Consider the following 27,873-nt stretch of genomic DNA (forward strand, 5'->3'; position numbering starts at 1 on the left):
GAAGCATCAGTGGTTTCCATGATACATTATAGATTGTTGTTTGGCATTTAGTTTACACAAACATCTGATCTTATATGATGGTAATATTTTTGTACTGTCTGATCCCCCAATTATTCCATATTTATGCTGAAAACCAATGAGAATAGAGAGAGAATTTCACCAGCAATGAATATGATTTGTTACTGACTTCATATGGTAGAAAATATTTTCCTTTATATGTATGAAGATGCAAAGGTTAAAAGATGATGAGAGAGTAATAAGCTGAAATTAGACATGCAATTGTATATTATCTTTTTTTTAATTCTTTGTCCTCAGAAATATCTTTTTTCAGATCTTTCAGAACTCTAACTTTTGAATGGGTCAGACCAAATGTCTGAATCTATCCAGTCTGTTAGAAAGAGAACATCCTAATTGCTGTTATTATGGTAATCTAATTCTGGTAGTGGCCAGAAGTCAAGTCCAGAATTAGGCCAGAAAGTAGCTGGCTGGCAGACTCCATCCTGCAGAGCTAAGATTCTAAAGGCCTTATAAAAATAGGAAAAGGAGATAGTCATTCCACTATTTTATGCATTTAATGTAGGTTTGCTTTTCAAGTTTGCTGTTGTCTTCAGTGCTTAAGATACTATTTTCCTGTTTCTGACAGACACTTCTCCCATAATAGAAACTGATAAAGTGATTTGAAAGAGAAGAGGCAGGTCTGGGAGTTGATGCTGAGCACAGAGACAGGATGGAAAAAAGCCAAAAAGGCTAATGCTGCCCAGAGAAAGGTCACACCGTTTGGTGGCAGATTTCAAGTCTATTTTCACTCCAAAGTCTAATTTACAAAGTTCCCCTTAAGATGGAATATAGTCTTGGTTTAGAGGGAGGCTGCAGAGGTGAGGGAAGGTGGGACTGAGGTTTTGTACAGGACAAGAAGGCAGCTCCACAGGAAAGCAGGATGTCACCACTGTGAAAATATAAATCCTTCTAATTTTAGTTGGTCTCATTTCTGCATTGACACTTTTCAACAAATGCTTATCTTTTCAGACACCTGAGGAATTAAGAGTCCTCTATGGCAACCCAGAGAGTCTGTAAAGGCAAAATCAAGGAGATTGCAGTTGGAGTTAAACCTGCCTTTGGCAGATAAGATAGAATGTTGCCATGATTAGAGGAAGAGGGGAGTTAGAAATGTTCTTTATTCACCATAACAGACAAGAATGTTAGCAACAGCAGGTTTACTCTGTACATCCTGAGGGGCTCAGCTTTGTGAGCATGAGAATCCACCTGTCAAGGGCAAAGCAGAGCTCTCCAGGCTTGCCTAAAAAGTACCACAACCATGCCAAATGGCACTATTTTGTTGGAGTTAATTAGACCCAGTAATTAAGACAGATGAAGTGAATAAATCTTCTCCCAGGGGCTGAGTTAATACTTCTTCATGGCTTCATATTGTGCTGTAGCAATGTATCATCTTGCTTGGAACTACCTCAGAGATCTCTGGTATGGCACAACCTTGCAACTGGGACTGCTGTATCTATAATTTCCTTGTTCTCTAACCCATTTTCTTGGATTTAACACATTGAACCATCATCACAACAATGAGCAGTACTGCAGTACAAGTCCACAGTACTCTTAGTAAGTTCCAGCTTCTCTATGTCTGACTGTAGGTGTATTAATGGTGCCAGATTTACTAGAAATAATGTAGTGCATCAGTGAGTGTCTGGCTTCATTGCTCAGTCTTAAACTTGTCACTCAATACTAACAGTGTATATTGTCCTATGTATTTAACAATGATAGCTCTGTCCTTATTTATTCTTTTTCTAACCAATGACTATTACTCTTGTAATAGCACTTGAGCTCTTGTTCTTAAACAATATTATTAGCTCTTACTCAGGCAATCACTTATTATGAAAAAATGTGTAGAAACCTTTTCTGAACATTGCCTGATTATGACAAAGGCAATTTTTTGTTAATGAGCTTATACTGGTACCACCATGCATGTCCTGTCCTTGATTACAGTTCTTTACCACTAATATGATACCACTTTATTCCATCTCATGTTTTTACAAAAGTTAGACTTATATCTTTTGTCTGAACTAATGTTGTGGCTGGGGAAGAAAAAAAAATCCCAAACAACCAAAAAAAAATTCTGAGCAAAAATGTGACTTTGTCCCCTCAGACAGTGCCTTGAAGGACCTGCATTGTTTAGTGCAGCTCTGCATCTGCTGGCTGGGGAAAACTTTCATCCTTTTGTTTCCTCAAGGGGTTTCTTCCCCTTATCTCTGTCAGAGTGGAGCTGGATGATTCTCACACAGCAGCAGTGGAATGTGGGTGCTGCACCTCTTCCTGCATTCTGTGAGCTAATCCCACAATTAATCCCCTAGTATTTTGGACTTTTTTCATTGAGAAACAGTAACTAATAACAGCTTTCTGGAAAAGAAATACCTTTCTTTATCAACTGGAATAAAATATTTGAGTTAAAATTAAAAATAACAAGCAACCTCTGGTATCTTTAATCTTGCCCATTTTTACTGAAAGCTTTCCTCACACAGTAGCTGTTCTTCTCCTGCTCTCTGTTTTCTTAGTCTTTTACTTTCAGGACTGTTCCACTTATGGAGATTCACTTGTGTCTTTTTCTCTGTAGAATCTGAGGTCAATTTTCTCTTATGGGCAAGTGCATTAGTTTAAAACTAAACATTTTATACTGCTTCCCCCCACTCAGGAGAATGGGATAAATCTGTTAACACTGCTTGTTTTCACATTATCTTTTAATAAGCCTTAAGTGCAATTTGCTGGGTAAGAATTAGAGAACACCTCTCTGGTTTTGCCTTTGCAGGCAGAGCCAGATAGAACACAAGTAATTTTTTAAGTGCAGCCTCACATTTGTCTTCCTGCCAGATTCTTCCTGGTTTGTACTTCATTCTACTAATTGCCTGTAAAATGCAAGCATGCCTATTTGATAAGGTTTTATGCTCACTTTGCATACTAGAGATGAGGTGAAAAGCAGAGAATCAGGTCTTCATTAAAAGACTCTTTTTTTTTTTTAATTAAGCAATAAGTAAATGGAAGAAACATATCACAAAAATTACATTGAAGATGCAAAGCTGACTATTCAGTAAAGTTCCAATGCCATTGAAGTGCTCTTTGTTACCTTTATTCTGTTTTCCATACCAGATTCAAGCATTATACTATTAAATCACAAAAATATGGTATGGTTTGGGTTCAAGGGGACCATAAAGATCATCCAGTTCCAACCCTCCATGCCATGGGCAGGGGAGCCACCCACTAGACCAGGTTGCTCAGGGCCCATTCCAGCCTGGCTTGAGCACTTTCAGAGATGGGGCATATATTCTCTCTTTGTTTTGCAATTTTTATACATATTAGAGTTTTAAGAAAGTTTAATCCACATTAAATTGAATTCCCATATTAGCATTACTTTTCTTCTTTTATTACATTTATTACTTTCGTTACTTTCTTTTATATTACTTTGAATAGATGTCAGAATGAAGTATTTGAAATTTCAATCATATTCTTCAGAACACAGGCTTTAATTATCATAATAGAACTCATATCAGATAGTATGGACTATTTTGACTGCTCAGTCATAGTTTCCATTTCCTTTACACATTCCATGGCCAATAAATATAAAAAGAATTCCACCAACACTAAAAAAAAAAAGCACATTTCAGGTTATTTCACTCATTGGAAGCAAATGTTTTTTTCCTTTTGTATTCAATAGTAGCCATATGTATCTAAAGTCAGAATTTTGTCTCCAAATGTTTGTTCTTTAAATATTATCTATTTAGTATCATGGTATGTAAATTTCAGCCTGATACAATATTGAAGGGTGAAATTTAGACTCAAGTTGATCTTATTAATTTAATTGCATTCCTGCCATTTTTCTTTTCTTGGCAGCAAGCAAAACAGCAAGTTTATGCATAATCAAGCTGCACATCTTGCATTGCCCTTTTGGTGATAACCCATCCACTTTTCTGAAACATTTGTAGAAGCATTTGGCGTTGGAAATAGTGATTAATTCATGAGACTAATAGGAGTAATAAGGACTACAAAAAAGCAGTAAAAAAAGCAACTGAGTAATATTAATAAGATATCAAAGTTAATTTGCCTAAGTAATCTGAAACATTTAGGCAATGTAACACGGGGTAAAAAATGGCAAATGGAATGTTTAGAGTAAAAGATAGAGTAGTTTGGATCAGGCTCATACATCTCTCATAATCTTATATATTGCCTCTCTTAAGTAGTATGTGACACTGGTATTTGATGCCCTTGAAGTTCCCAGCTCTGTACAGCTCTGCCTTTTCCAACAGCAGGCAGGTGACCCTGAACTCTCCTGCACCTGCTGTGAAGTGTCAGGCAGAGCAGAGCACTGAGCAAAGGCCCCTTGCTTTGAGAGCTTCTCATGGAATGTAAAGGGCAATGTCACATCACCTTTTACAGTGCATTAAGCCAGGGATTGATTAGCCTCTTCCACTGCAGGTAAGAAGACAAAAAAAGAACAGTGAATCCATTTTTCCCCACCATTCAGGATATGTATGTATGTTGCCTTAGCAAGTGTACTTGGTCTCTTTTTTCTTCAGTTTCCATTTTCACAGTTTCATCACCCCACAGAGATGTTCCAGGTGCAGTCCATTATATTTCTGAACCATGCAAAGATGAAAATTTCCAAGTAAATGCAAAGAAAAGATTGACTGTATAGAAGTCTGTTGTGAAAGATACAATATATATTTTAAAGATAAATGTAATCCTAAAAGGAAGTAATGACAGAACTTTTTCAGGTTTTGGTTTATTATATTCATCTTGGCACAAAGAGCCCTTTCAGAAAGGTCAGTAGTATTTCACATTATAAAAATCAATGCAAATTAGACATAATTATCAATTAGTTGTGTTCTACTTTCTATTTCAGTTAATAACCAGTGACTTTCATTGCCTTTAGCAAAGTACAAGAATCCTGGGACAGGATTCTACTGGAATGTAATATTTTCTTCTAAATCAGTGACAGACTTTGAGCTCCGTTTTTTCTCCATTTGTGGCCTGTACACTGTTACATTCACACAATCAGAGGCTTCAGGTTTCTTTCAGCAGTAGAGGGATTAAACCTGGAGCACAATAAGCATAATGCCCACATTAAAAGAGGCTGTGCCACAGCATCTGCTGCTGTATTGTGGGGAAATTGCACTGGGATCAAGTGCATTGAACATTACTGGGATCAAGTGCATTGACATTAACCTCTGCTTTTATCCAAAGCATAAGTGCATCATTTGGTGTAACATTTCCACAGTGATTCAGAGGGAGGAATACCAATTCATACCCCACCCATATCATTCCTTACCAGGGCTTTTCTTCCTCTAGCTGTACTCAGTTTTGTGTTCCCAATTACCCTTCCCAATTACATGACTGCAAGTTTGGAAATAGCAGGTTTTCTGAAACAGCAGTTCTGGAAGAAATAGATAGCAGCTGGTAGTCTCTAGAAAGATTGGTAGGTAATTATTGCAAATAATATGGAATTATGTCACAATGGTTGAAAATAACAGCTGAGTTTTGATGGGAAAATTTGCAGCTAATCCAAACACAAATCCCATATGCTTAGTCTCAACCATTTCTGTTTAATAAACTGTAGAGCAATAGAATGTATTGTCAGTCAAACCAGCTGGTTGTGATGTAATTAATTTGCTACACATAAATATTCTTTATAGCAGTTATTAATCCTAGAAACATTATCTCTAAAGCCTGAAAACTGGGCACTCTTTCTTTAGATAAATATGTTTATATGTGTGTAGCAAATTTGTTCGTTTTTTACAGACTAATTTCCTTGAAGTTCTTGTTCATAAAGATTTGAAATATATTTTAAAACCATCTTATTAGAATCCTTCAAGCAGCCAAACTATATGTTTTTTACAAAAAAAAATATTGGCTTGAAAACTGCTGTAGAAAAAGATTGCTCTGAGTTTTTGTACCCAAATAAGGAAAATAAGAGTTGAACAAAGTATCAATTTGATTATCTGAATATTTAACATGTTCATCTTTTATGAAGGTTGTTAGATTACCCTTTTTTCCTTTTTTAGCTACTAATACATATCAAAAATTACATGGAAACTCAGAGTGATTTTATTACCTCTAGGTTAAAATGAAAAAAGGATTCTGTAGTGAACAAGATTCTATTCCAGTCTGTGAAGTGACATTGTCATTAGTGTCATGCAGATATCTCTGCTTAGTAAGTCATAATGATGACTTTTATTTATTGCTTTAAGAAAATATTCTCAACTTTCTTCAGCAATTGCTGGAAAAATGAACAAAAAATCAAACATGATTCAAGTACTGTTGTTTGGTCAAGGCCTATGAGGAAAGTACTCTGGATTATAATCCTTCCTATTATTTCTTTACAATTTTTTCTCTAAAAGAACTGCTGCCCTGCAATTAAATTACATGACAGACACCAAGTTCTTTTGCATATATTAATGCATTCCCTGTAACACCTCTTAAAAACAATCTCTCCTCATTCTAGGTCATACAAATAACATTGGAGCAGATTTTATTTTTTCTTTCAGTGCTGTTGCTTACTGCTTCTTAAGGAGATGATTTGTACCAGTGAGATGGAACAATTCCATAAATTTTATTGTGGCACCAACCATGTAAAAAAGTTGCACTTTCTGAAACTGCAGTTCCTCAAAGCAGCTAAAGTGCCCCATACACACATCTAAAACTGAGAGATGTTGGAGTTTACAAGTATCTTATCAGTATTTTTTCACTGGTGCATGACAGTATTTAGAGTACGTCAGCATGGGAACTGAACATGACCTCTTCATGAAAAGTGTTAGATGAGTAGATTCTTATAAAAATATGATGCTGCACTGCAAGGAATGTGCCAAAAAGGAGCAGCACAAAATAAAAAACATTATCAGCATTAGGTTTGCTATACTGGAGATTTCCTTACCTAGAATCAGGTATGAGAATGTTCAGGTATTTCTGTTATCATCTCTCCAGAGAACACATTTGCACACAACTGGAAGGTTTAGTTCCAGTAGTATAATCATTTTGCAAAGCAAGAGTGGACTTTTTAAAAATAATTATATTGTGCAGCTAGTATATCTGTCTTCCAAAAAGCCCAAAATGGAGATACCTGTATAGGGAAACATGGCACTAGCATTCCCTCCAGGAAAATAGACACAGATCTCCAAAATGCTTCCAGGTATACAGTAAAGGCTCACATTTATATTAGCTTGTGGAAGATTTTCAGAAATTAAGGAAGCAATCTATTGGTCCTAATCTAAATTCAGAACACCTACAGTGATGTTGCTGATTTTGTAACCAAAATCCGTGGTTACCATGGATAAACTCATTTATTATCCAGTTAAAATTGTCATTGCTGACTCATGTGGGCACCTGTTTGCTCTGTTCTTGGGTTTGTATGAACTGGCGAGGTAAAATGCATGGATACTAAACTACTTCATAGGTCATGGGAAATGTTTGCTGATATTCTCATGCACTAATATCAGGAATTCTGGATGCATTTTTCGCTTATATGTAACTAGAAATAATATCCTGGGAGACTCTTTAAATATTCTCTACAAGGAATAACAGCCTGCAGAAAAAAAGTTCAATGATTCATGAATTACTTTTGTGCTCATCTTTAATGTGTTATAAATCTTATCATTCGAAAATATCAGTGAATGGGGTGTATAAGTTGTACCCTCCTGGACAAGCTTCCCAATTAGCAGCAATAGCTCATTTCTGAAATTGAAATAAGCATTTCCTTGGTTTGTGATACTACAGCAAACATTCTCAAGGTACATTGTACAATCTAACAACCCATTTATGCAAAACTTGAATGAATAAAAAGTGCTATTCATTTCAGAAATTCCACTCCTTTGGGATGCAATCTAGGACAGATTTTTAACAATGACTTAAGTAGTAGATGTGCAGTGAATTTCATAGCAATAACATAATTATTCTCAGTGAAAGACTGGTCCACCTTGTAAGAATATCTTTTATAGAGAAAAAGTTTTGTCATCTAGCTTTCTGTAATAGTTTGTGAAAAACCTGCTACCTGAAAAAAACATTCCTCAGAGCCATGAGAGAAGGCAAAATCTTTCTCTCTGTGGTCCTGTTTAATGCTAGTTTAACAATGATACTGTGCTGTGGAGAGTTCATAGTGCTCTCAAGTAGCATGAAGATGAATAAATTTAATATTTAGATAGAAACTGATTTAGTGATTTTTCTTGAGTTTGATGGAAAGGCAGTGAAGGTGAAAATGTTACTGCAATGCTAAAAAGGCAATAAAAGCCCACAGGGGCACTTGATAAGCTGATTTGCACAGAACTTACTAACTCGCTGTGTAATAAAATTCATCTGAAATACTTGTCAGATGGCATGGTGCACTACTGGAGTGCTGATTTGGCATAATAATAAAACTAAATATTTCCTTCTAATGTACCTGGCTATATCTGAGAACACAGAATGTGTCATTCACAGTGTGTTCTCACTGACAGAGAATCCAATGTATTCAAGTGTATGACAGAGGATGGGATGCTCCTGCTGTTACAGAAAATTAGGTTCCCATCCAAATATATGAGATTTGTATAATGCTGTGCTGCAAAGCAAGCAGAAGTATTGAGCAAAAAGGAGGTTTGAAACTGGTAAGTTCTTAATACATAATATTTACACAAGAACATCATTCCTGCTGAGCACCTGTATTAGGTCATTTTTTAAGGGACTTAGGAAAAGAAATTACTCTTGCTTTAGGAAAAATGTGCAAGTGACATGACACCTCAAGCAAATGAGATCTGTGGAGATTTTAGGAAGCTGTGAGCAGTAAACAAAGGTATGATTATTCTGCCCAAAACTTGTGGATCCCTAGTTTCATGCTGAGGGAGAAGGAAATGAAATATTTGAGCAAGGATAAAGTGCCTGTTAGGTGAGGGAGAGAAGGAGTGGAGCTGTCCAGGTCTGCAGTGGCTGGGTGAATAATGTAGAGCATAGCATGCAAGCTAAAACAAGGATCAAAAGTCCTGGAAGAAAGATGGACATTTGTTCCAAACAAATTAAATCAGACTTCAAAAATGCAGAAAATGGTTACAGGTGGCTCCATGACATCTGCCACCCACCTCTACCTGTATATTCAGTATGTGGAAACCAGGAGGACACTGAGAAGGTGAAGTCCATTTTAAAAATTTCAAGAACACTTCATTAAACCATCTTTTCTACTTGTGCCATAAATCACACGGTTGTAGGGCTGTGGTGTTTTCTCCTCTTTCTTTTCCTTATCTCTGATGAATGCAGGTTTCACAGGTTCATGTAGGACTGGCACTTACAGCTGTTAATCTGGCTACTACTCAACTGTGGCTGTCTTTTCCAGCTTGACACTCAAAAGCTTCTTAGCTATTTTGTAACAGCAATAGAAGGATCTAAAGAATGGGAAGTCAGCAAATTTGTGGGTTTTTGCACTGCAGTAAAGAGAGGGGAGAAGTCTAATTTGTGGTTTGGTCTTTGGTTTGTTTTGTTTTTCCTAAGGCTACTCAGATCCTCAAAATTTAAACTGTGGATATTACTACCTCTAGAAAAATCAAATCAATTATGCTTTAAAATGCAAGTCCTGTATTATTATGTCACTGGTGCAGAGGCACAAGGATGTTGTTTACTGTTAGAAGGCTATTGAGTGTTTTTATTTCCTCTCCTTCTATTACAGAACATGAAAAGCAGCGATTATGCAAAAGCACAGATTATATGAATTTGCACTTCAAAGTGAAATGGTTTTATAATGAATATGTGAGAGAACTCTCTGCTTTCAAGGATGCAGTGCCTGAATACTCTCTGTAAGTGGTGTTCCAGGAAGGCTTCTGAGTCTGGGCTTCGTGCAAGGTTTATTTTGGTCAAATATTTATACTGAGGTTTGTGCAAGGTCTCAAGATGTGTAGCCCAACTACTTTTTGCACTTTCTTCTCTTTAATTCTTCATTCTGTCAAGTGAAATAGTCAAGGTGTTAAATGTGCAGTTAGCTATTTCATAGATTGCAACAGATATTTAACTCCAGCTCTTCAGACATGAAGAAATTCTTTGGTCAGAAAATGCCTGAGGAAAGTATGAGATGTAGGAACAGTAGCACTATTAGTTGTAGGTCCCTACATTTGTTTTATAACCAAATTTGGATAAAGCTGTAATGCTAACAGGATATACTACTGAAATAATTCTTACTGGATCAGGTTAATACTCAGCTACTGGTTTTGTTTTCACCTTTCTCCCTGCAATAAATATATTCAGTCCTGTCCTTGTATATGAGTTATCCTTAATCTTCTGCAAGTCTCCTGGTTTGCTGAGATGGTTTGAGGTCTGTTATTGCTTTAATTTTTTATTTAATAAAAAAAAAAGTAAAAACCAATTTATTTTTACTAAAACAAAGATATATACAAGTTATTTCATGTGCAAATAAAAAATAAATGTTACCAAAGAGTCAATATTGACAAAAGGCATATACCTGCCATGCTTCACTGGTAGAGAATTGGCTACTGCTAATTTTACATCATCAGGGTACTCCAGTGAGGGAATTGTGAAACTGAAGCCTGAAAACCTTTTGATAGCTGCAGCATATTAGTGACAAAAAATTTCCCAGGGTTGTTGGAATCTTTAGTAATTAGAACAGATATGAAAACACAAGGTGCCAAAATTCTGGGTAGTATGATGAACTCTACCTACTTTACTTTTCAAATTTTTTTTAATTTTCAGGTGGTTTGAACCATTTGTCATACAATGGTTGGATGAAAATGAAGATGTCTCAATGGAATTTCTTCATGGAGCACTGGAAAGAGACAAAAAAGATGGGGTGAGCCTTTACTTGTTAAAGAAGAGAATAAATAAAGTATTAAGACATATATTATTACAAATCCAGGAGTGCATTTGGTACCACAACCTCCTTCTTAGAATTCAGGAGATAACAGCTTTTGGAAGATACCTTATAGAGAAATTCCCTTTAATTCCCTCTGCCTAAATCCCCACAGAATTTATTCTATTCTGTCATTTCATTGACCTGTGATGTGATAATGATATCATGAATGAAAATTCTGGGTTTATTTTTAAGAAGTTCAAAAGTATCAGAAAAGTGAAAAGACACATTTATTAGTATTACCAGGAAGACTTTTTTTTTTCTTTACTACTTTTTATGACTCTAGGAGGAATTTCAAGCATAAGAATCAATAAATACAGTTTTGATCTCTGAACAAATATTAACATTTTAATGTTTCTCTCTAGTTTCAGCAAACATCAGATCATGCCCTCTTCTCTTGTTCTGTGGTTGATGTCTTCACACAGCTCAACCAAAGCTTTGAGATTATTAGGAAATTGGAGTGTCCTAATCCAGAAGCACTATCTCATTTAATGAGAAGATTTGCAAAGGTAAATTAAAGTCATTGCATCTCAACTAAGCTTCAGAGAGCATGACACTGTATTGCCATGTACTTAAAAGCTCAGTGATTCCAATGCTTTTTGAATCAGTGTTTTCTGTCTGATTGGGGTCCTCAGAAGTACATGCTGTGGTTAAGGCTGGATTTTGTCTACTTTATCACAGTGGTTTGCCAGTTTGAGAAGTTCATCCTTAATAATATAATAAATGTCACATAATAATAATAATAATAATAATAATAATAATAATAATAATAATAATAATAATAATAATAATAATAATAATAAATGTCACATTTATGTATTTTCTGCATATATATATATATGCATCAATTTTATCTTGCTAAGAACTGATTGCATTCCAATTGGAGTGGATCCATTCAGTGAAATGCAGTTAATTAATTAGGCAGTGCAAGTGAAGGAAAAAATCAAGGTATGGCAATAAAATATTTTTGTTTGAAGTCCTGAGGTGGTAGTTATTCACCTGCTGCTTGATAAACTCAGCTCCGCCAGATTTCTATTTGGATAGTTACATTTCCTCACAAGCTCTGAATTTCCATTATAGTCCTGCTGGCTTTAGAAGAGTTCACATTTACATTTATTTCTTTTCTGTCATTGCAACAATTCTCCATTTGCAGAATTCATATTTACATGATTATTGTAAGGTAACTCATCTTGCCAGGCTTTGAACAGTGCTCCTTTTGTCTTATATTTCCATTATATTTCTAGTCTACATATTGTCACCCTGGAGGATTTTTTGAGCTTGCTACTGTTCCATTAATTATGTAGTACATTGTAAGGAGTAGAGTTCCCAGTGCTTCTCAAAAACAGTACTGCTAAAATTAAACTATCTTTGCTAGAAAATTGCTTTACATTAAGAACTACCCATCATCTGCTGTGCAGGGATTTGAAAATGTGCTCACAGGCTTGTTTACATTATATCTTAAAAATATAATATACTATGTGTGTAAGCACCTGTAAAACCTATCATTTATACAAACCTCTTCTTTTATTATTTTTTGTTATTATGAAATTCACCATTTTAAAGAGTCTTCTCCTTTTCTAGACTATCACCAAAGTACTTGTTCAGTATGCTGCAATTATTTCAAGTTACTTCAGCTCCTATTGTGATAAAGAAAATGTGGTGAGTAAGAAGCTGTGGCTTTTTTCTGCCTCAGAAATTACCTTTAAGTGACTTACTGTACTTTTTGAAAATGTAATCACTTCTTTATACAAAAAAAAAACATGAATGGAGGGAGGTTAGCATGTTTTCATAGCTGCTTGCTGTGATTTGTAAAAGCTGCAAAAAGTGAAATTAGTTAAGAATCCTGGTTAACAATTTCAGTATTGAAGTTAAAAATAATTACTAGATGACTACAGACATGCCATGGAAACAGCCCAATACTATGGAGAACATAGTGAATGTGTCTGCATCTTCTTTTCTCAAACAGAGGAAAATGTCTTTGCTTAGGGCTTTCACTTTGCCTTGCCTTGCCTCTCTGTATCAGTTTGTGCACTGGAGAGTTTCTGAGGTCTCTGCTCCCTGTGCAGGGCACATGTGCAGAGGTTTCTGCTGCTGACACACTGTGCTGCTTCCCTGCAGAAGGGACAGGAAAACTGTGGTTTTTTGTTGCCTCTCTGCTTACAAGGGAATCCCTAATGAAGGACCAGATTGCTATGGACTAGGAAATAAATGAGATACAGACACTAAAGATGAGCAAATGGAAACATTTTCAATACTTTAACAAGGCCAAGAAAAAGTATTCTTGGGAACTGGCTTTCCAATATCATTGATGTTCAATCAAAGCCAGTTCTCCCATGTCAGGCAGCTTTTAGCACAATGTCTGCTGGATTTAGTAGTGTTTAGTCATCTCTACCAATCTGCAGCTGGATCAATAACTGCAGCCCCATCCTCAGACTGTTTACCTGTAATGGAACAGCCCTTAGCCCATCACAGATCTCAGCTTTGTGTCACATCCCTGGAACTGACACCTGCCAGTGCTCTCTGTAGTTAGGGGCAGTGTGATGGTCTAGAGGTCACCAACATACACACAATAACAGAATTTAGAAAGAACATCTATTGCAGCTAAAGATCAAATATTGGGAGTTCCTATTAATTTAATATTAAACAAAGCTCACTGGTTTCTAGAATAAATGAGTTATAATAAAGCATTGAGCCATCAAGTCTAACTGTTTGTGTAGTCTCTTGACCTATCCAATGGGATGTTTTTAATTTTTGGAGTGAATAATTTCTGAAATTATCCTCATATACATTTATTAAGGCTTTAGATTAAATTAATCATTATGAATGAAAGAATGGTTTGGGTTGGTGTTGGAGTCAGTGAGTCAGAGGTCTCTCTGAACATTCTTCAGAGAGAAATCAGAGTGCAGGGATTGAATTAAAGCCTTTGGATGCATTGAAGTATATTAAGCCACTCACACATAAAGTAGGCATTTAAGTAGAAGTAAGACTGAAGATGGTATCCAGCTCCCTGTGGGCAGCACTGCTCTTAGTGTGCAGCCACAGGCTGAGCAGGCAAAGAGAAGGGACAGTAAAGGAGGGAGGGACAGCAATAAACAAGAAGTTTCTCTAAAAAACACAGCTTTATAAATGGAGGTGTTAGAAATCTTTTCCAACCTTAATGGTTCTATAATTCTATGAATGTAGGGCTGCTGAAGAATTGGTGGTGCACAATCTCACATTTGATGCTCTCTCTGCAGGCCTGCATCTTGATGAACAACATTCAGCAATTAAGGGTCCAGCTTGAGAAAATGTTTGAGTCCATGGGAGGGAAGGAGGTGAGTCATATCTGTTTCCTGGTTCATTCAAAGTTCCTTAGAGATCATTAGCACCATATTTGCAACCTAGTCAAAGCTTTCACTTCTACTTGCAAAGAAAATCAAAATGTTTTTTAAAAAATCTTCAATACCTATTTACTGTCCTGACAATACTGGAATGATATAATGCTATTTCACAGACACATGCTAATGATCTGTAATGTTCTATCAGCACTGAGTGTTTTGTGTTGCAATCTGTAGTGCCAGCTTTATTTCAATGTTTGTATTGGACTATACTTTGCTTTTTATGTATTGGTATGTTTTGTCTGTAATGTGTCATTGTCTTTGTCTAATGCCTTTGACTTGCAATCCACTGAGCAGAAGAAAGAAGGAGAGAGATTCTCTTATGAGGTTTGTGATAGTAAGCATCTTTTATTATTCCTGACCATATTTTCTAAGGCTAAAAACAGTCACATTTTCTACTTATTTCCATTGATGCATTTGTGTAATTCCCTATGATCTAAAATCAAAAAGAGCTATGCTTGGGCATTCAGCTGACACTAAACTGAAAAGTTTTACTAGGCAGATAGTGTTTCAGAGTTTTAAAAAATCTATAAAATATTTTAAGTGCACTTTTCAGTATCTAAGGACCTGCTTATATGCAAGATACCATTTCACCAAGAGCTGTTATTCAATAGTCCAAAACACCCTCACCTGTACCCCCTTTTTCATTTCAGAATATTTAAAAGTACCTGAAATCGTATCCAAGAGTAAAAGGACATAAACAGTGCTTCAATACCTGAGTGACTGTAGCCTTTTACTGTTCTGAAAGATGATGAAGAAATTAACATACCTTCAAGCAATAGAAAAAATCCTGTCTACCTGTTAAGAATCAATGTTTAGAAAATATCCTACCCATATTATCAATAGCTGCTTTAAAAAATAAGTTATGCATACATCATCCTCTTTCTTCTTGAGGCTGTAGCTTGATAGATTCACAAACTTTGATCTAATGTGGCCACATTATATAGAGAAAACTGGAAGACACAGCATTTCACATTTCCACATCCACAGTGCAACCCTGCAGAGGTGAGATGGGTCCCCTATGCCACCCAAGGATCTGCAGCCTCCAGATGCACCTGCAGTCACTCCAGGGAGTGGAGGCTCTGCTGAGCCAGGAACAGCTCCCTGAAGCTGCCACAGCAAAAATATTTCCTGCTGCAGATAACAGGAAACAAACTTCTTGTGCCTTATCACTGCAAATTTCTTACCGAACTTTGAAAATAGATATTCATCATCCAGAAGTGGCTTTTTTTTGTGGTTCCTATTACACCCTTTTCCCTCTCTGAATATTACAAGTAATCTTGTCCTCCATGCTTTTATGTTCTGTGCAAAGTACTTTTGTATTAGGTCTTGGATCCAATCTTAATTTTGAATGTCATGATTCATGAAAACAGGTAAATGTCCATAAATCGGGATAACGACAAGGGCTGAAAAAAGCTGAGTCACATTTTATGTCTATTTCTATCCAATTATTTTCAACCAGAATATTTTTTTTAATCCCTAAAATGTCCCTTTTCTGCAAGAAAATATTAGTTTTTCATTTGCTCCTAATGCCTTATATATATTTTTTTTAATTAGGAATTTTTCATAGCAATTTTCTCTCAAAACTTCTTATGACTTCTCATCCTTTTTGGTTTCCTTTTGATGTTAATGAGGATGAATTATTAAGGTTGTTACAATATCAAAGCAGATTTTCCTACAAATATTGTGCAACATGCAATCCACAGACACAATTTGGATAAATTTTTCTATAATCCCTTCATTAGGTGCCTTAAGTGCATCTTTGATTCACAGTCTAAGAGAAAAGATCTTAAAAATACATTCAGAGTTTTAGGACAACTTCTTGAAGAAAAGTACATTCATGTTCAATTTCTTTTCACCCATATCAAAATGCCACTAAAATGTTTGTCCTCCAATTGGAATATTTATTCCCCTCACTATTCCAAAGGCACAACAGCTAATGGCCAATTTGGCTCAGTGATCTGATACTTATAAGAAACAAAGCCAGCAGTAAAAATCTGTAAGCAGTTTCCTTGAAGGGAAAAAACAGTTTAATATTTCACTTGTGGAGAGCATAAAAGTCAGATGATTTTCAGCAAAATAATGAGACCTATTTCAGTTGAAGCAAAACTAATTCTAAGAAAAATTAAATGCTGTTAATCTCCTCAGTGTCACACTGTGAGCAGTATGTCTTTCAAACTGTGCAGTCAAAATAACCCCAATCAAGCAGCAGTCCCTCTGCTCAGAGCAGGCTTATTGCACATTGCAGGCAGGGAACTCTATAAATAGAGAAAAAACTGGTTTCCAAGATCCCCCACCATTAAAATAAAATAGTCAGAACAAGATGAGCTTCTTTATTAACTGTCCTCCTCTGCTGCAGCAAAGCAGTGAAAATACTTAAAAATCATAGTCTGCAATGAGAAAGAGTAGCAAAGTGCTTCCAACCCACTGTTTGTTTGAGGCTTTTTAAATCAAGTCCAAAAACATGGGAACAGATCATCATCATAGAATTTTGGTTTATCTCCTGGTTTTTTTCATCCAAAAGGAAGGCATACATTTACACCAAATATTTTTTTCATATCTGACAAACTGGAAGCTGATAAAAGAGAAAGAAGAGAAGCCAATGCTTGTTTTGCTTTACACCAGATGACAGAACATGGCAGAAATGAGTTACAGTAATTAGGATTTTAAAAAAAAGGTGTAAAGCAAAAGGAGGTTGTTTATGTATGACAATATTATATTAACTGTGGATAAATCATATTTACTCACTTTGGTAAATTCAGTTCCAACTTTTCATGTAAAGCTTAGGAACTCTTATAGGAGTCTGTATATGTCCTTAAAGACTGTTGGGGTGACACCACTAAAGTGATGGAGCTGATAAATATCTTTGCTACATACACAGAAAATATGTAAAACTATTTTCTGAACCAGGCAATCCCAATAGGAAACTATAAGTAATTAGACCCGTGAAATTGTAGATAAATGGAATTCAGATTAGAGAGGTTCCATTTAACTCATGCAAAAGTAATTTGCATCTCTGTAGTTTTCTGCAGAAACACCACCAAATTTGCAGTTAACAAGATTATATCCATACTAGCACACATTAAATTGCAGCAGGGAATACCTCAATCTAATGTATTGAAAGCAGCCAAATTCATCACATTTTTAACTCTTTTCCAACTCTTGCCTGTACAAAAAAATTAACAGGCAGTTTTAGATAGGCAGAATTTGGAAACTATGATGTTCAAATTTTTCATATTTTTTCAGCTGTTCAGCAAATGTGTTCTCAGTTTTTGTGCAGCATTCAGAAAAAGTCAAAGTTCTAATTATCTCTTTGATAATAACATAATCAACAGAACTTGCATAGTGTGCCAACAAATTTATGAATATATTCCCTTGTGGGGAAAAAATTAATTCTGCTATTAAGAACATGGTAAAATAACAGAAATATGAGTCTAGAAAAGCCAAGAACATTAAGAATTGATAGAAAAGTATGATTTATACATTATTAATGAAATAATCTTGTTCCTTTAAAAACTCCAGTTTTGAAACCTGAGCAACCTACCCCAATGTATTATAAGGCTAGTCCACATATGCTGGGAACTGTAAATGGAATCCAGAATACATTTGTCCAAGGGATAAATGCATTGCTTTTTTCTCTTTTGGCACTTAAATTAGATAAGGTGCACTAATGACACTCATAACTGAGTTTTATTGTTGATTCATTGGGATCTTTTTTTCCCCAAAATAATCTGCTCAAGTTGAGCATTTTCCTTTTTATTTTCCTGAAATATATTCAGAGAACTTTGTTGGTTTTCATTGCTTCTCCATCAAACTCTATGAAGCGAATGAGACTTGAAGAGAAAAAGAGAAGTCCCCAATACCAGAAATACCTCATTTTCATGTCTGTATATCCCTCTATGACACCACCTCAGATGCTGATCAGCATTGCCTTTGGTCTCACTTCATGCTTCCATCCTAGCTCTGCCATACCAGGAAAAAGAATCAGGTGTCATATTTGCTGGAGGACAACCATTAGCACATAGAATGCACACGATAAAACAAATGAAAAGTGCACATTTTAGTTCTGGTGAGACACTCAAATCACCATATTTTCCAGTACCTAAAGAGCAGCATCATTTGAAACTGTTGGTGCCATGCTGTTGGTGATGCCCTGGCTGGGCAGCCCGCATATCTCTTTGTGTCACACTCCCCGTGCCACCCCTGGATGAGCATGAGCATGTGTACACACAGGGCTGCAGGTCCTGCCAGATGCCTCCAGCTGTGCACACACAAACCTGTTCATGCAATCTGTGAGCACAAAGCCTCCAAAATGGTTAATAGTTGCATGCACCCTTCTATAATGTGTGTAATGTCCACAATCTGGCATTAGCATTTAATCCTATTTTGGCCGGACTAAGTTCAATTCCAGGTGAATTTAGGCTATGCATTGTGTTTTCTGGTTATCACAACCATCTCTGATAGAAAGTACCTACATTGACCTCTGTTGGCCCAGTAACAAGGTGATTCTCTAGCTTGTGCATGATTTGCTAAGAAATTTTGAGTCTTCTGCTTGCCTGGTATTTTCTGTTTTCCTTGACATGTACCATGTTCAGTGTGAATGCTTGTGCTTCAGTGTTTATTAAATGTTTATATTCTAGTTGTCATAAATTTGGGGTTTGTATGTATCCCTCTAAAGGAGACAGTATAATTCCCTAGTGAAATGCATTTTCTGGAAAAATCTTCTTCTTTGATAGTTAAGTCTTAATTTGTTTATTAATACAGACGTTGCAGTAAAATTAGCTTTTTAATTCCTACTCTTCATATGAAGGAAAACAATCACTTTAGGTGTTATGAGCTGTCAAAGTGTATCTGCCAGGGACACTACTAAGATATACAGAAACAACAGAAATTCTCACAATGCAAAGTAATTCAAAACTTAATCAGTAAGTAGTCACAGTAAGTACTTAGAATAATAGTAAAATATGAGTGAGCTTCTCAGATCAGAAGAGTGCTACACAACACTGAGTATTTCTAAAGGGTGTGTGGTAATTCCCCCTTGTAACCTATTCCAGGTTCTTGTCAAAACCTCTAGTGAGAATCTTGGATTTTCTATGATTTTAACCCACACATAACCTCTAAGGAGATAAAGGATTGTCTAAGATTAAACCACAGTAGATAACTGCACCTATTGCAGTTTGCTTTGCTGTAGAGTTCCTGTGTAGTCTCAAGTAAATTATCCAGTGTGCTGTGACAACTTCTCCTTGTCTCTGAAGTGTGATTAAAAGAACTGACCTGCTGCACCACAGTGCTCTGAAGCACCAGAGGAAAAATAAGCACTGAACACTACTCATGCAGTTGAAAGATAAAAAAGCACAAGTAGAAACAGCCCTGATTAAGTATTCTAAATGTTCAGTGTCCTTTGAAGTTGTCAGAAGATCTGTACCTGACCTTGCTGCAGAACAGAGTCCACAAATTAAAGGTTATCATTGAAAATCATTCCTTAGCACTGTGATGCAGGCAGATGAAATACCTGGAACATCAGCTATTAATTCACATTCAGCTGTTGATCCTGGTGATCATCTGTTATATCCCAGAATGAGCTGTATTTTTTTTCCTGAGTACTAAAGATCAGGGAGGGGAAAAATTATTCTTTTTTAATTAGAAAAAGAATCCATAGCAAACAAACAAGTTTTCTGATCAATATCAATAGGGTACCTTTCTAATTAAATATCTAGGCATGCATCCTCATCCCTGTAAACGTAAAATTATATTTCTCCCCTGCATTAACCTTTTTCCTGTGTTTAGAAAACCTGTATCAGAACATCAGAATGTGTTTCTCTGCTTGAATTTTGTTTGCCCTAATGGCTTTTAGAAACAGCAGTACTGAAATTTGGTAGAGTCCCTTCTCACATACTCTTGGCATGGATAGTCTTCAAGCCATCTTTTTCAGTGCTGGCTGTTCTAATTTTACACTGCATTGTGGAAACATGAAATATGGAAACTTCAATGCAAATCACAAATCAAAATAACAACAGCAGTGAAATGTACAAAAATAATAAAAATATGAAGGCATCTGCATTGCTATTAACATAAGCACTGACTTTTCCTTCAGCCTTCTCTTGGTGTGCCTTGTTGAATACCATTGGCCTAATAATGGTAGTTCTCTCCTTGTGACTGCTAACAGTTTCCACAATCCCACAGGAAGTCATTTTCTAATGGCACAGTTTTGATTTCCCTATTGTAATAAAATATTTTTCCATACTTTTTAAAATGGTAATTGTATTTCAAGGCCTACTAGAGCAATTCTGTGTTGCAACAGGTGTTTCCACATTTGGTTTTCCATAGTGCAGTGTATCTTTGAACATAATTCCTAATTCATTGATTGTAATTAAAACCCCAGAAACCTGGTGTATAAATAAAATATAATATTATTTATCTCTTTGCAGTTGGATCCTGAAGCTAGTGTTGCTCTAAAAGAACTTCAGGTGAAACTTAGCAATGTATTGGATGAGCTCAGTGTAACGTATGCTGCAAGGTAACAAACCCATTTTACTGCAAACCTTAGAAGAATATTCCTGATCCAAAAATCTCCCTTGTTGATGAAGTCTGGGTGATTATTTGGATGTCCTGAGGCATGGCTTGCTTCTGCCCTGGTGGAATGGTGTGTGTGTGTGTTTAGACTCCAAAACAAATAACAGTAACTGAACTTCATTTGTGAGCATGAACATATTACAGAAGTTTTTGTTCTGCTTTTTGGAAAGCAAAGTCACTTTTTTATTCTTGCCTGATACTGTGTTAAACTTTCCTCTCTGCCATGTTTATGTTACTCCCTGAGACTGACAGCTTTTTCCAAGTGGCCTGCTTCAACCAGGGATGTCTCCCTGTGTTTAGCCTGCTTCAAGTGGTCATTGGGAATGGCCTTCTTGGGTCATTTGCTTGCCTGTGGCTCTTCAAAAATTGCCTACCGAGCCTTACTCTCAAAACCTTTCATTAATCAGAATGCACACTGCAGTCCTGAATGAGTATGGTGCTGTGCCAGCAGTGCTTGTGGTATAAGAAGTAGCAAGTTACTTTTGCTTCAAATTAGAAAGAAATCTAAGAAAGAGGGATTAGTGCTGCAGTGGTGCTCATTAAGCAAAGTCTGTAGCTGCTTATTTAATCCATTGATGGGCAGTCTGGGGGGACAGTCTGCTTATTTCTGAGCATGCTTAGTTTGCTGTATTGTCTTGCTGTACTTTTGCTCCCAGGCTCTGCTTCTCGGATCATTGACAGTGCATGAATATTATTTCTTTCCAGGGCTTCTTTCTGAATGAGCCAACTAGGTTTCTGCAACAGCAAACCCAGAATAGCTCAGTGTAGGATATGCTCCAGATAGCTAGAACATTCCTCATGGGTCAGTTTACTGCTTGGGTCTGTGAGGTTAACAATGTTGGAAAGATGTCTAACGTCAACAAAGGCAATGTGTTGTTTTGGCTTTTGTTGGAGGAACTGATCCCAAGAATTTCCATGAGCAATTTCACTTACTGCCTCATGTGTTTTTTATCTGTGGCTTTAAAGTGTATAGGTAAGTGTACTTCCAAGTGCATTTGGAAAACTTTCTGACTTTTCCAGTGATGTCACATGGAGGTTTGCTTTCTCTTTTTACAATTAACCATGCCACTAGAACAACTGATTGTTTCTTTTCTCTTACAGTAAATTCTCTTTCACTTTCCTCAAGTTTTGCCAGTTTATCTTTTCAACTAAACAGATCCCATATATTTTTGGCCTCTGTTTTGCATTTTTGTTCATAAACTAATCCTAAAGCACTTCAATCCATCACAAATCCATCACAAATTACTGTGTGTGCACTCTTCCTGCCTCTCAACTGGTGACTGATTAACTCATGTTCAGCTTTGTGTCAATATGTTGTCCAAAGATTATCACATCAATAGCACTTTAAGACTGTCAAACACTCAACCAGATCAGTTGGAAAAAGAACAGTTTTCAGGAAAGCAGAGCAGGTACAAACTTAAGGAGGAAGGACGTGTTCACAGTCACCTTGAAGTGAAAAAGATTCCTCCCAGGAGAAAGAGTCTGAATGCTTCTAAGCAAGGGGGATTTTTACAAAAGCATATTTTAAACAGTCCAAGTGTTTTAACTCCATGTAGTTGCAAAGAAAAACCTTCTGATTACACTGACTGTGTGAAATCTGGAGAAAGTCAAATTGAGCCAAAAAGGGCAGAATCAGTAGAAGTTTTTTTATTTTACCTCAAGAATAATATTAAAGCTTGGTTCCTATTAACCATCAAAAGAAAAATCATCTCTTGCTTGTATCATTCTTTCACACCAAAAATAAAATCTTGAGAAGCTGTTCCTAGCTGGTAGTCAATGACATCGAACCTATGGATTCTGATACATCTTTTGCTTTCAGAAAATAAATATTTACACACCTACAAGGGTATGAAAATTGTGGCAGAACAGAAGAAAGGCAGGGAAATGATCAAAACATGGCATGAATTACTTCTATGACCTATGATCCTCAATATAACTTATTTTCAGACTGTAACACCACAGTATGTTCAATTTTGAACACTGCATCACCGCAGAAAATATTGAAGTCTTTTTGCACCATCATCCACCTGATGCAAAATCATCATTATTGCTTTCTCTCCCAGAATTCTTTCATTCTCTTTTTTTTTTTTTTTTATCCCATAGTTTTCAATTTGTGATTGAAGATTGTGTAAGACAAATGAGCAATGAATTGAATCAAATGAGAGGAAATGGGAATGCAGCAGCCAATAAGAACAGTGCAGCCATTGATGCTGAGATTGTGCTCCGGCCTCTCATGGATTCCCTGGACAAAACGTGAGTGTGGCAGGCTGGTTTGTGTGGCAGGGACACTGGTTTGTGTGGCAGGGACACTGGTTTGTGTATGCAGGGACACTGGTTTGTGTGGCAGACTGGGAGCTGGATGCTGCAGTCAGGCTCACCTGGTTTTACTCTGAAGCACTGTTGATACCTGGAAGCACTCTATAGTATTTTTAATCTTTCTAGTATTCACTGTGTGCAGAATGCCATGCCTAACCTGTTTACTTACACTGCGCAATTTTTTACATAAGTTACAGGCTTGTCTTTCCATGTCTTGTCATGTTTTGAGTCATTGAAAATGAGCGGGTGCACGGTCTTTCCTCCACAGGCTGTGTTGTGAATATGAACAAAATTAATTCCCATACTGAAATTGTCTGGCATTTGTTCTAGGATTATGCCCAATGTCCCAATGCTTATTGATATGCACTTCTGTGTCACCAAAAACCAGGTCATCATCTAAACAGCAGCTTGTTTTTCGTATTTAGTAAAATGCTAAGTTTTGAGAGGATCCTCCAAACTCACTTTGCCCTCTTTAAGTAAGCATAACTTAAATGATAACTTATGCTATCCTCACCCAGCAGTGGCAAGTTCTGAAAGGCCATGTGCAGCACAGGCACATCTATAAGCACACTGATGTCCTTTGTCACTGGTGCTTGTCAGACACCAGTGGCCTTTTGCTGGAAGTGGCTGTAAGGACAAGCAGTCTGGCACTGATCCTGCACTCAAGCTCTACAGTCACGAGTTACACACCCCTTTGGTTCCTTACATGGGTTTTCCCCAACCAGAAATTTTCAAAATTAAGATGGAAAACGTGCTCCAAAAATTTAATTTTACTGTAAGTAATAGATAGCAAGATTGCTCAGACATGTCAGTACATAGTAATAAATGCTTCCAAACAGTAGCTGAGAATTTGCATTAGCTGTCAGCAACCAGTTCTATATCCCAGTAGAAATACAAAACAAGAGAGACAGTTGCTCTCTATTTTTAAGACATAAACAAATTATATACTAAAACTTTAATTTAGGGGCGTGGGAGTGCTAAATTGTATCATCCATCAAACTTTATAACTCATCATGATTTTGCATTTTCAATAAATATGCATCAGTGATATACTAAGCATTAAATTAGATAGTGGAGATGTATATGAGTTTGTGATCTGCAAGCCTTTTTACCAAAAATATTGACTGATAATATTGCAAAAATAATTTAGCTACTGAGAAATTGTTATTAGTAGAGAAAATATAAATCTTAATGGTTATTAATCTAAGCGTGATAGAGCACCTCTGAAGCCTTAATGCTAGTTTTGGTGACTGGTTTGTCATTTTGTTTTATTCCAGTTTAAGTGTCTCTGCAAAAATCTGTGAGAAGACAGTTCTGAAACGGGTTTTGAAAGAGCTCTGGAAGTTAGTTCTAAACAAAATAGAAAAGCAAATTGTGCTTCCACCACTGACAGACCAAACTGTAAGTGTTCCCCAGTAACTCTCAGTTTCATTTGAGCTATAGGAGCAGTGAGAAGGACAATGCAGCATAGTTCTTTGTGTAATGGAGAAGCAAAAAAGAACTTTATTTAAAGAAATATTACACTTATATATAGGGCAGTTTGTGCAATACAAAATTAAAAAAACTCTACTAGAAGATGTATAAATGATCCAGGGATAGTAATGAATTTCCTGAACTATTAAAAATTCCATAATAGAGCAGATCATGACCAGGACTCCAGTCACTGAATTTGTTCATTTTTACTGACATGACCTTGTTAACTCTCCATAATTAGAAACAACCTCTCTTTCAATAAATTTTGAATTTACATTTCTGAGGTCTTTAATGTGCTTTTTAAACTTTTTGTGCAAATATTATCTGCAAATACAGAGCTAGCATTTCAGTTGGGTAACTGCATTTTCCATTGTGTTAGGAGCATTTATTACCTTTATGCAGGATCAATTAATTATTCATAGGACAATCTGTGCAGAGGTGAGTTTCTTTAGTGGTACCCTCTGTATACAGTGTTTCTGGTAGGCATTGTGAACTATTTCCATTTATTTTGGTTTGCTATTGAACACATAATTAAAGAAAAACACTGAAAAGTAGGATACTGTAAGAGATTTTCTAGCCCTGAATATTTATTTGTGTCTGAGGGTGAAAGGCACAGGCATTTACAAATGGGTTTATTTTTTTCACATACATATATATACATATATATATATATACACACACACACATATTTATCTTACCATTCTTGCTGCTAAAAAATAATGAAGATTTAAGCTGCAGTTCTATATTACATTTTCTTCAATTGAAGCATTTGGGAAGAAAAATTATTTCTGGAAAATGAAACTCTTTGGAACAGAAAGTCTAATGAAAAATTAGTCCAGTGTAAGTTGGATGAACCTTTTTTCTGAAATCCAGATAATCAGAACTATATCTTGAAATGCCATGTAACTGCCCTGGTAATTATATTGCTTGGAGTGATAAAAGATGTGATGGATGGAATTATAGTAGGATTCTATTTGTCTGAGACAAATGTGTAGGCATTGGCCTTTGGTGTCCTGCCAGGATTTGGCTATTGTAAAATATTGCTTTGACTTCATAACACTTCAGTATCTTTCCTTTTAGAAAAGGCTCTGGCTCACAGTACACCATTGTGCTGTTTTACTTACCTGAGGTCTCCTGCTACACAGGCTTTTTCAGGTTCCTCAGGGCTGCTCTCTTCCCAGAATGATTATTATGTTAGCACAGCACCTGAGAGCTGCAGTTATGGACCAACATCTCACTGACACACACTGAGAGCAATCACAGCCTTAGCTTTCAGCATTAAACACAAAATGAGACAGCAGAAAGAGAACACAAAACCATTCTCAGCAGAAAGTGCAATATTTGTATCAGCTGTAGGATACTGGAGGGAATCTTGCTGCAGGCATTGAACCACTTGGCCTTATCAACTGAATGAAAATGTGTCTCCTGTGCAGCTGAAACTTTTATTTAGCTTTGCAAAATGATGACTTTGGCCAATGTTCTAGCAGAAAACAAGATTGTGTTGACATAGAAAGAAAACATGCTGTTATGAGTCTGTTTCCTTAATTTTCAATGTGATTACAGGGGCCTCAGATGATATTCAGTGCAGCCAAAGATCTTGGACAACTGTCAAAACTCAAGGTAATGGAGCCAGATGAAGTCATGAATGGCTTGCACTAATAGAAAAAAAAAGGGAGGAAATATTAGTGACTGTGAGGCCAAACCTCATACCTCATTCTTGTTGTTATACATATAATAAGATTGAATAAGGGAGTAACTACTCAGAGGTGAATAATTACTGTACAGTTTCATCAAAACCAAATTTTGAATAAATGACTCTGTGTTTATATGGTAAGTGATCAGTACATGGATCATTCCCACATTGCTAAAGTAAGCCCTACAAGCATTAAACATCACAAAAATTTAAACTAAATAAATAAATTTAAAAAAAAGGTAGCTTTGCTTCTGTAACCAGTTCCCAGTTCTGAAAAAGCCCCTAAGGTGAAAATACCAGTAATTTTCTTTCTGTGGAATATTTATGAGCATTGAAGCATAGTATGTACCTCTGCACTAAAATCTTGAGCACTTCAGTGCTGGAGTCCACTTGATGGACAGCAGAAATGTTTGATACTGATGTCACTTGTTTGCCAGTCTATTCTGCCATTTGGATTTCAGATTTGTAGAGAAATGTGGTATTTGGAACCTCTATGAATGACTTTTCAGTTTGCTAGAGGAGTTAAAACATTACCTAAGTAAATTGTGAACTGTTTATTTAGACAAAGATTTAACATGAGTGTGGTCACTCTATGTCTAATGTTCTAATAGGAACCCCTCTTTATTTTAAACAGGGCATTAACAGACATCAGGTTTATTAATAGAATTAATTACTTCTGTATCATCAAATATAATTATTTTAAATTAAATTTTGAGCTTTTCCCCATCCTCCAAAACAGAGAAATAATGCATCCTAGGAAAAAAAAGTAATGCTCAGCATTAAATAGTGGATCTGGTTCTCTACAGTCTATGTTTTCAAGAAACAACAGAATTGCTGCAGGTTACAATTTGTTGTGAAAGGATTCTGAATTAATCCCTGTTAATCACAGTCCTTGGGGGGCATTTGGTGGATAAATATTCACAATATTCTCTCTTTCAAAACCAACTGCAGTCTTCTCTTGCTTTGCAGGACCATGTGATCAGAGAGGAAGCCAAAAGCCTGACCCTGAGGCAGTGTGCAATAATGGACGTGGCACTGGTTACTATAAAGGTGCAGCTTTCTGTGCTTTCTGCTCTGGGCTGCAGTGCCCAAGAATGGCTGATTGGTTTGTAGATAAAAGACTGGAGACTTTCATACAGTCTTCATGGATTTGCTTTCTGAAGTCAAAAGAAGTCATTAGGAATATTTAATATATTAAAAATTAATATATTATTTAATTTGCTTATCAGTCTTTTTCACATTGGCCTGGATTATTGCTTGGTGTAAATAACTTAAAAGCAATCAGTTTCTAGAGTAACAGTGTATTTTCCTGTCTGGTGGGGAGAGACAGCACATCAGGAAGGTAAGGAGGCAGCTACTGAAGTATAAAATTGAAGATATAAGTAAGTGGAAATACTTATGATCAAGTGTTTTGCAATAAAACAGTCTCCAAGGCAAACAAAAAGCAATAGAGAGGGCTCCCTAGTGCCATTTTTTGTATTTGTAGTGGAATTGGTATTTATTTCAGAAATAAAAATAATTAGGAATTAGTAATGTTGTGGAAAGAAATTGAACAAATTGAAAAATGGAAC

The 27,873-nt window shown here is 36.2% G+C and overlaps 1 protein-coding gene across 1 annotated transcript in view; it reads left to right on the forward strand.

Annotated features, from left to right (window-relative positions):
- UNC13C (unc-13 homolog C) overlaps nt 1–27,873 on the forward strand; it is a 112,858-nt gene that overhangs the window by 72,282 nt on the left and 12,703 nt on the right. Inside the window, exons 18-28 of the mRNA XM_079317692.1 lie at nt 9,680–9,806; nt 10,714–10,810; nt 11,236–11,379; nt 12,452–12,529; nt 14,107–14,184; nt 14,545–14,574; nt 20,676–20,764; nt 22,924–23,073; nt 24,414–24,537; nt 26,173–26,229; nt 27,272–27,352. Of these exons, the coding sequence (XP_079173818.1) occupies nt 9,680–9,806; nt 10,714–10,810; nt 11,236–11,379; nt 12,452–12,529; nt 14,107–14,184; nt 14,545–14,574; nt 20,676–20,764; nt 22,924–23,073; nt 24,414–24,537; nt 26,173–26,229; nt 27,272–27,352 (1,055 nt within the window). The remainder of the gene's footprint in view (nt 1–9,679; nt 9,807–10,713; nt 10,811–11,235; nt 11,380–12,451; nt 12,530–14,106; nt 14,185–14,544; nt 14,575–20,675; nt 20,765–22,923; nt 23,074–24,413; nt 24,538–26,172; nt 26,230–27,271; nt 27,353–27,873) is intronic.

This window comes from Erithacus rubecula, assembly GCF_903797595.1.
Source record: "Erithacus rubecula genome assembly, chromosome: 14".
Taxonomy (NCBI): domain Eukaryota; kingdom Metazoa; phylum Chordata; class Aves; order Passeriformes; family Muscicapidae; genus Erithacus; species Erithacus rubecula.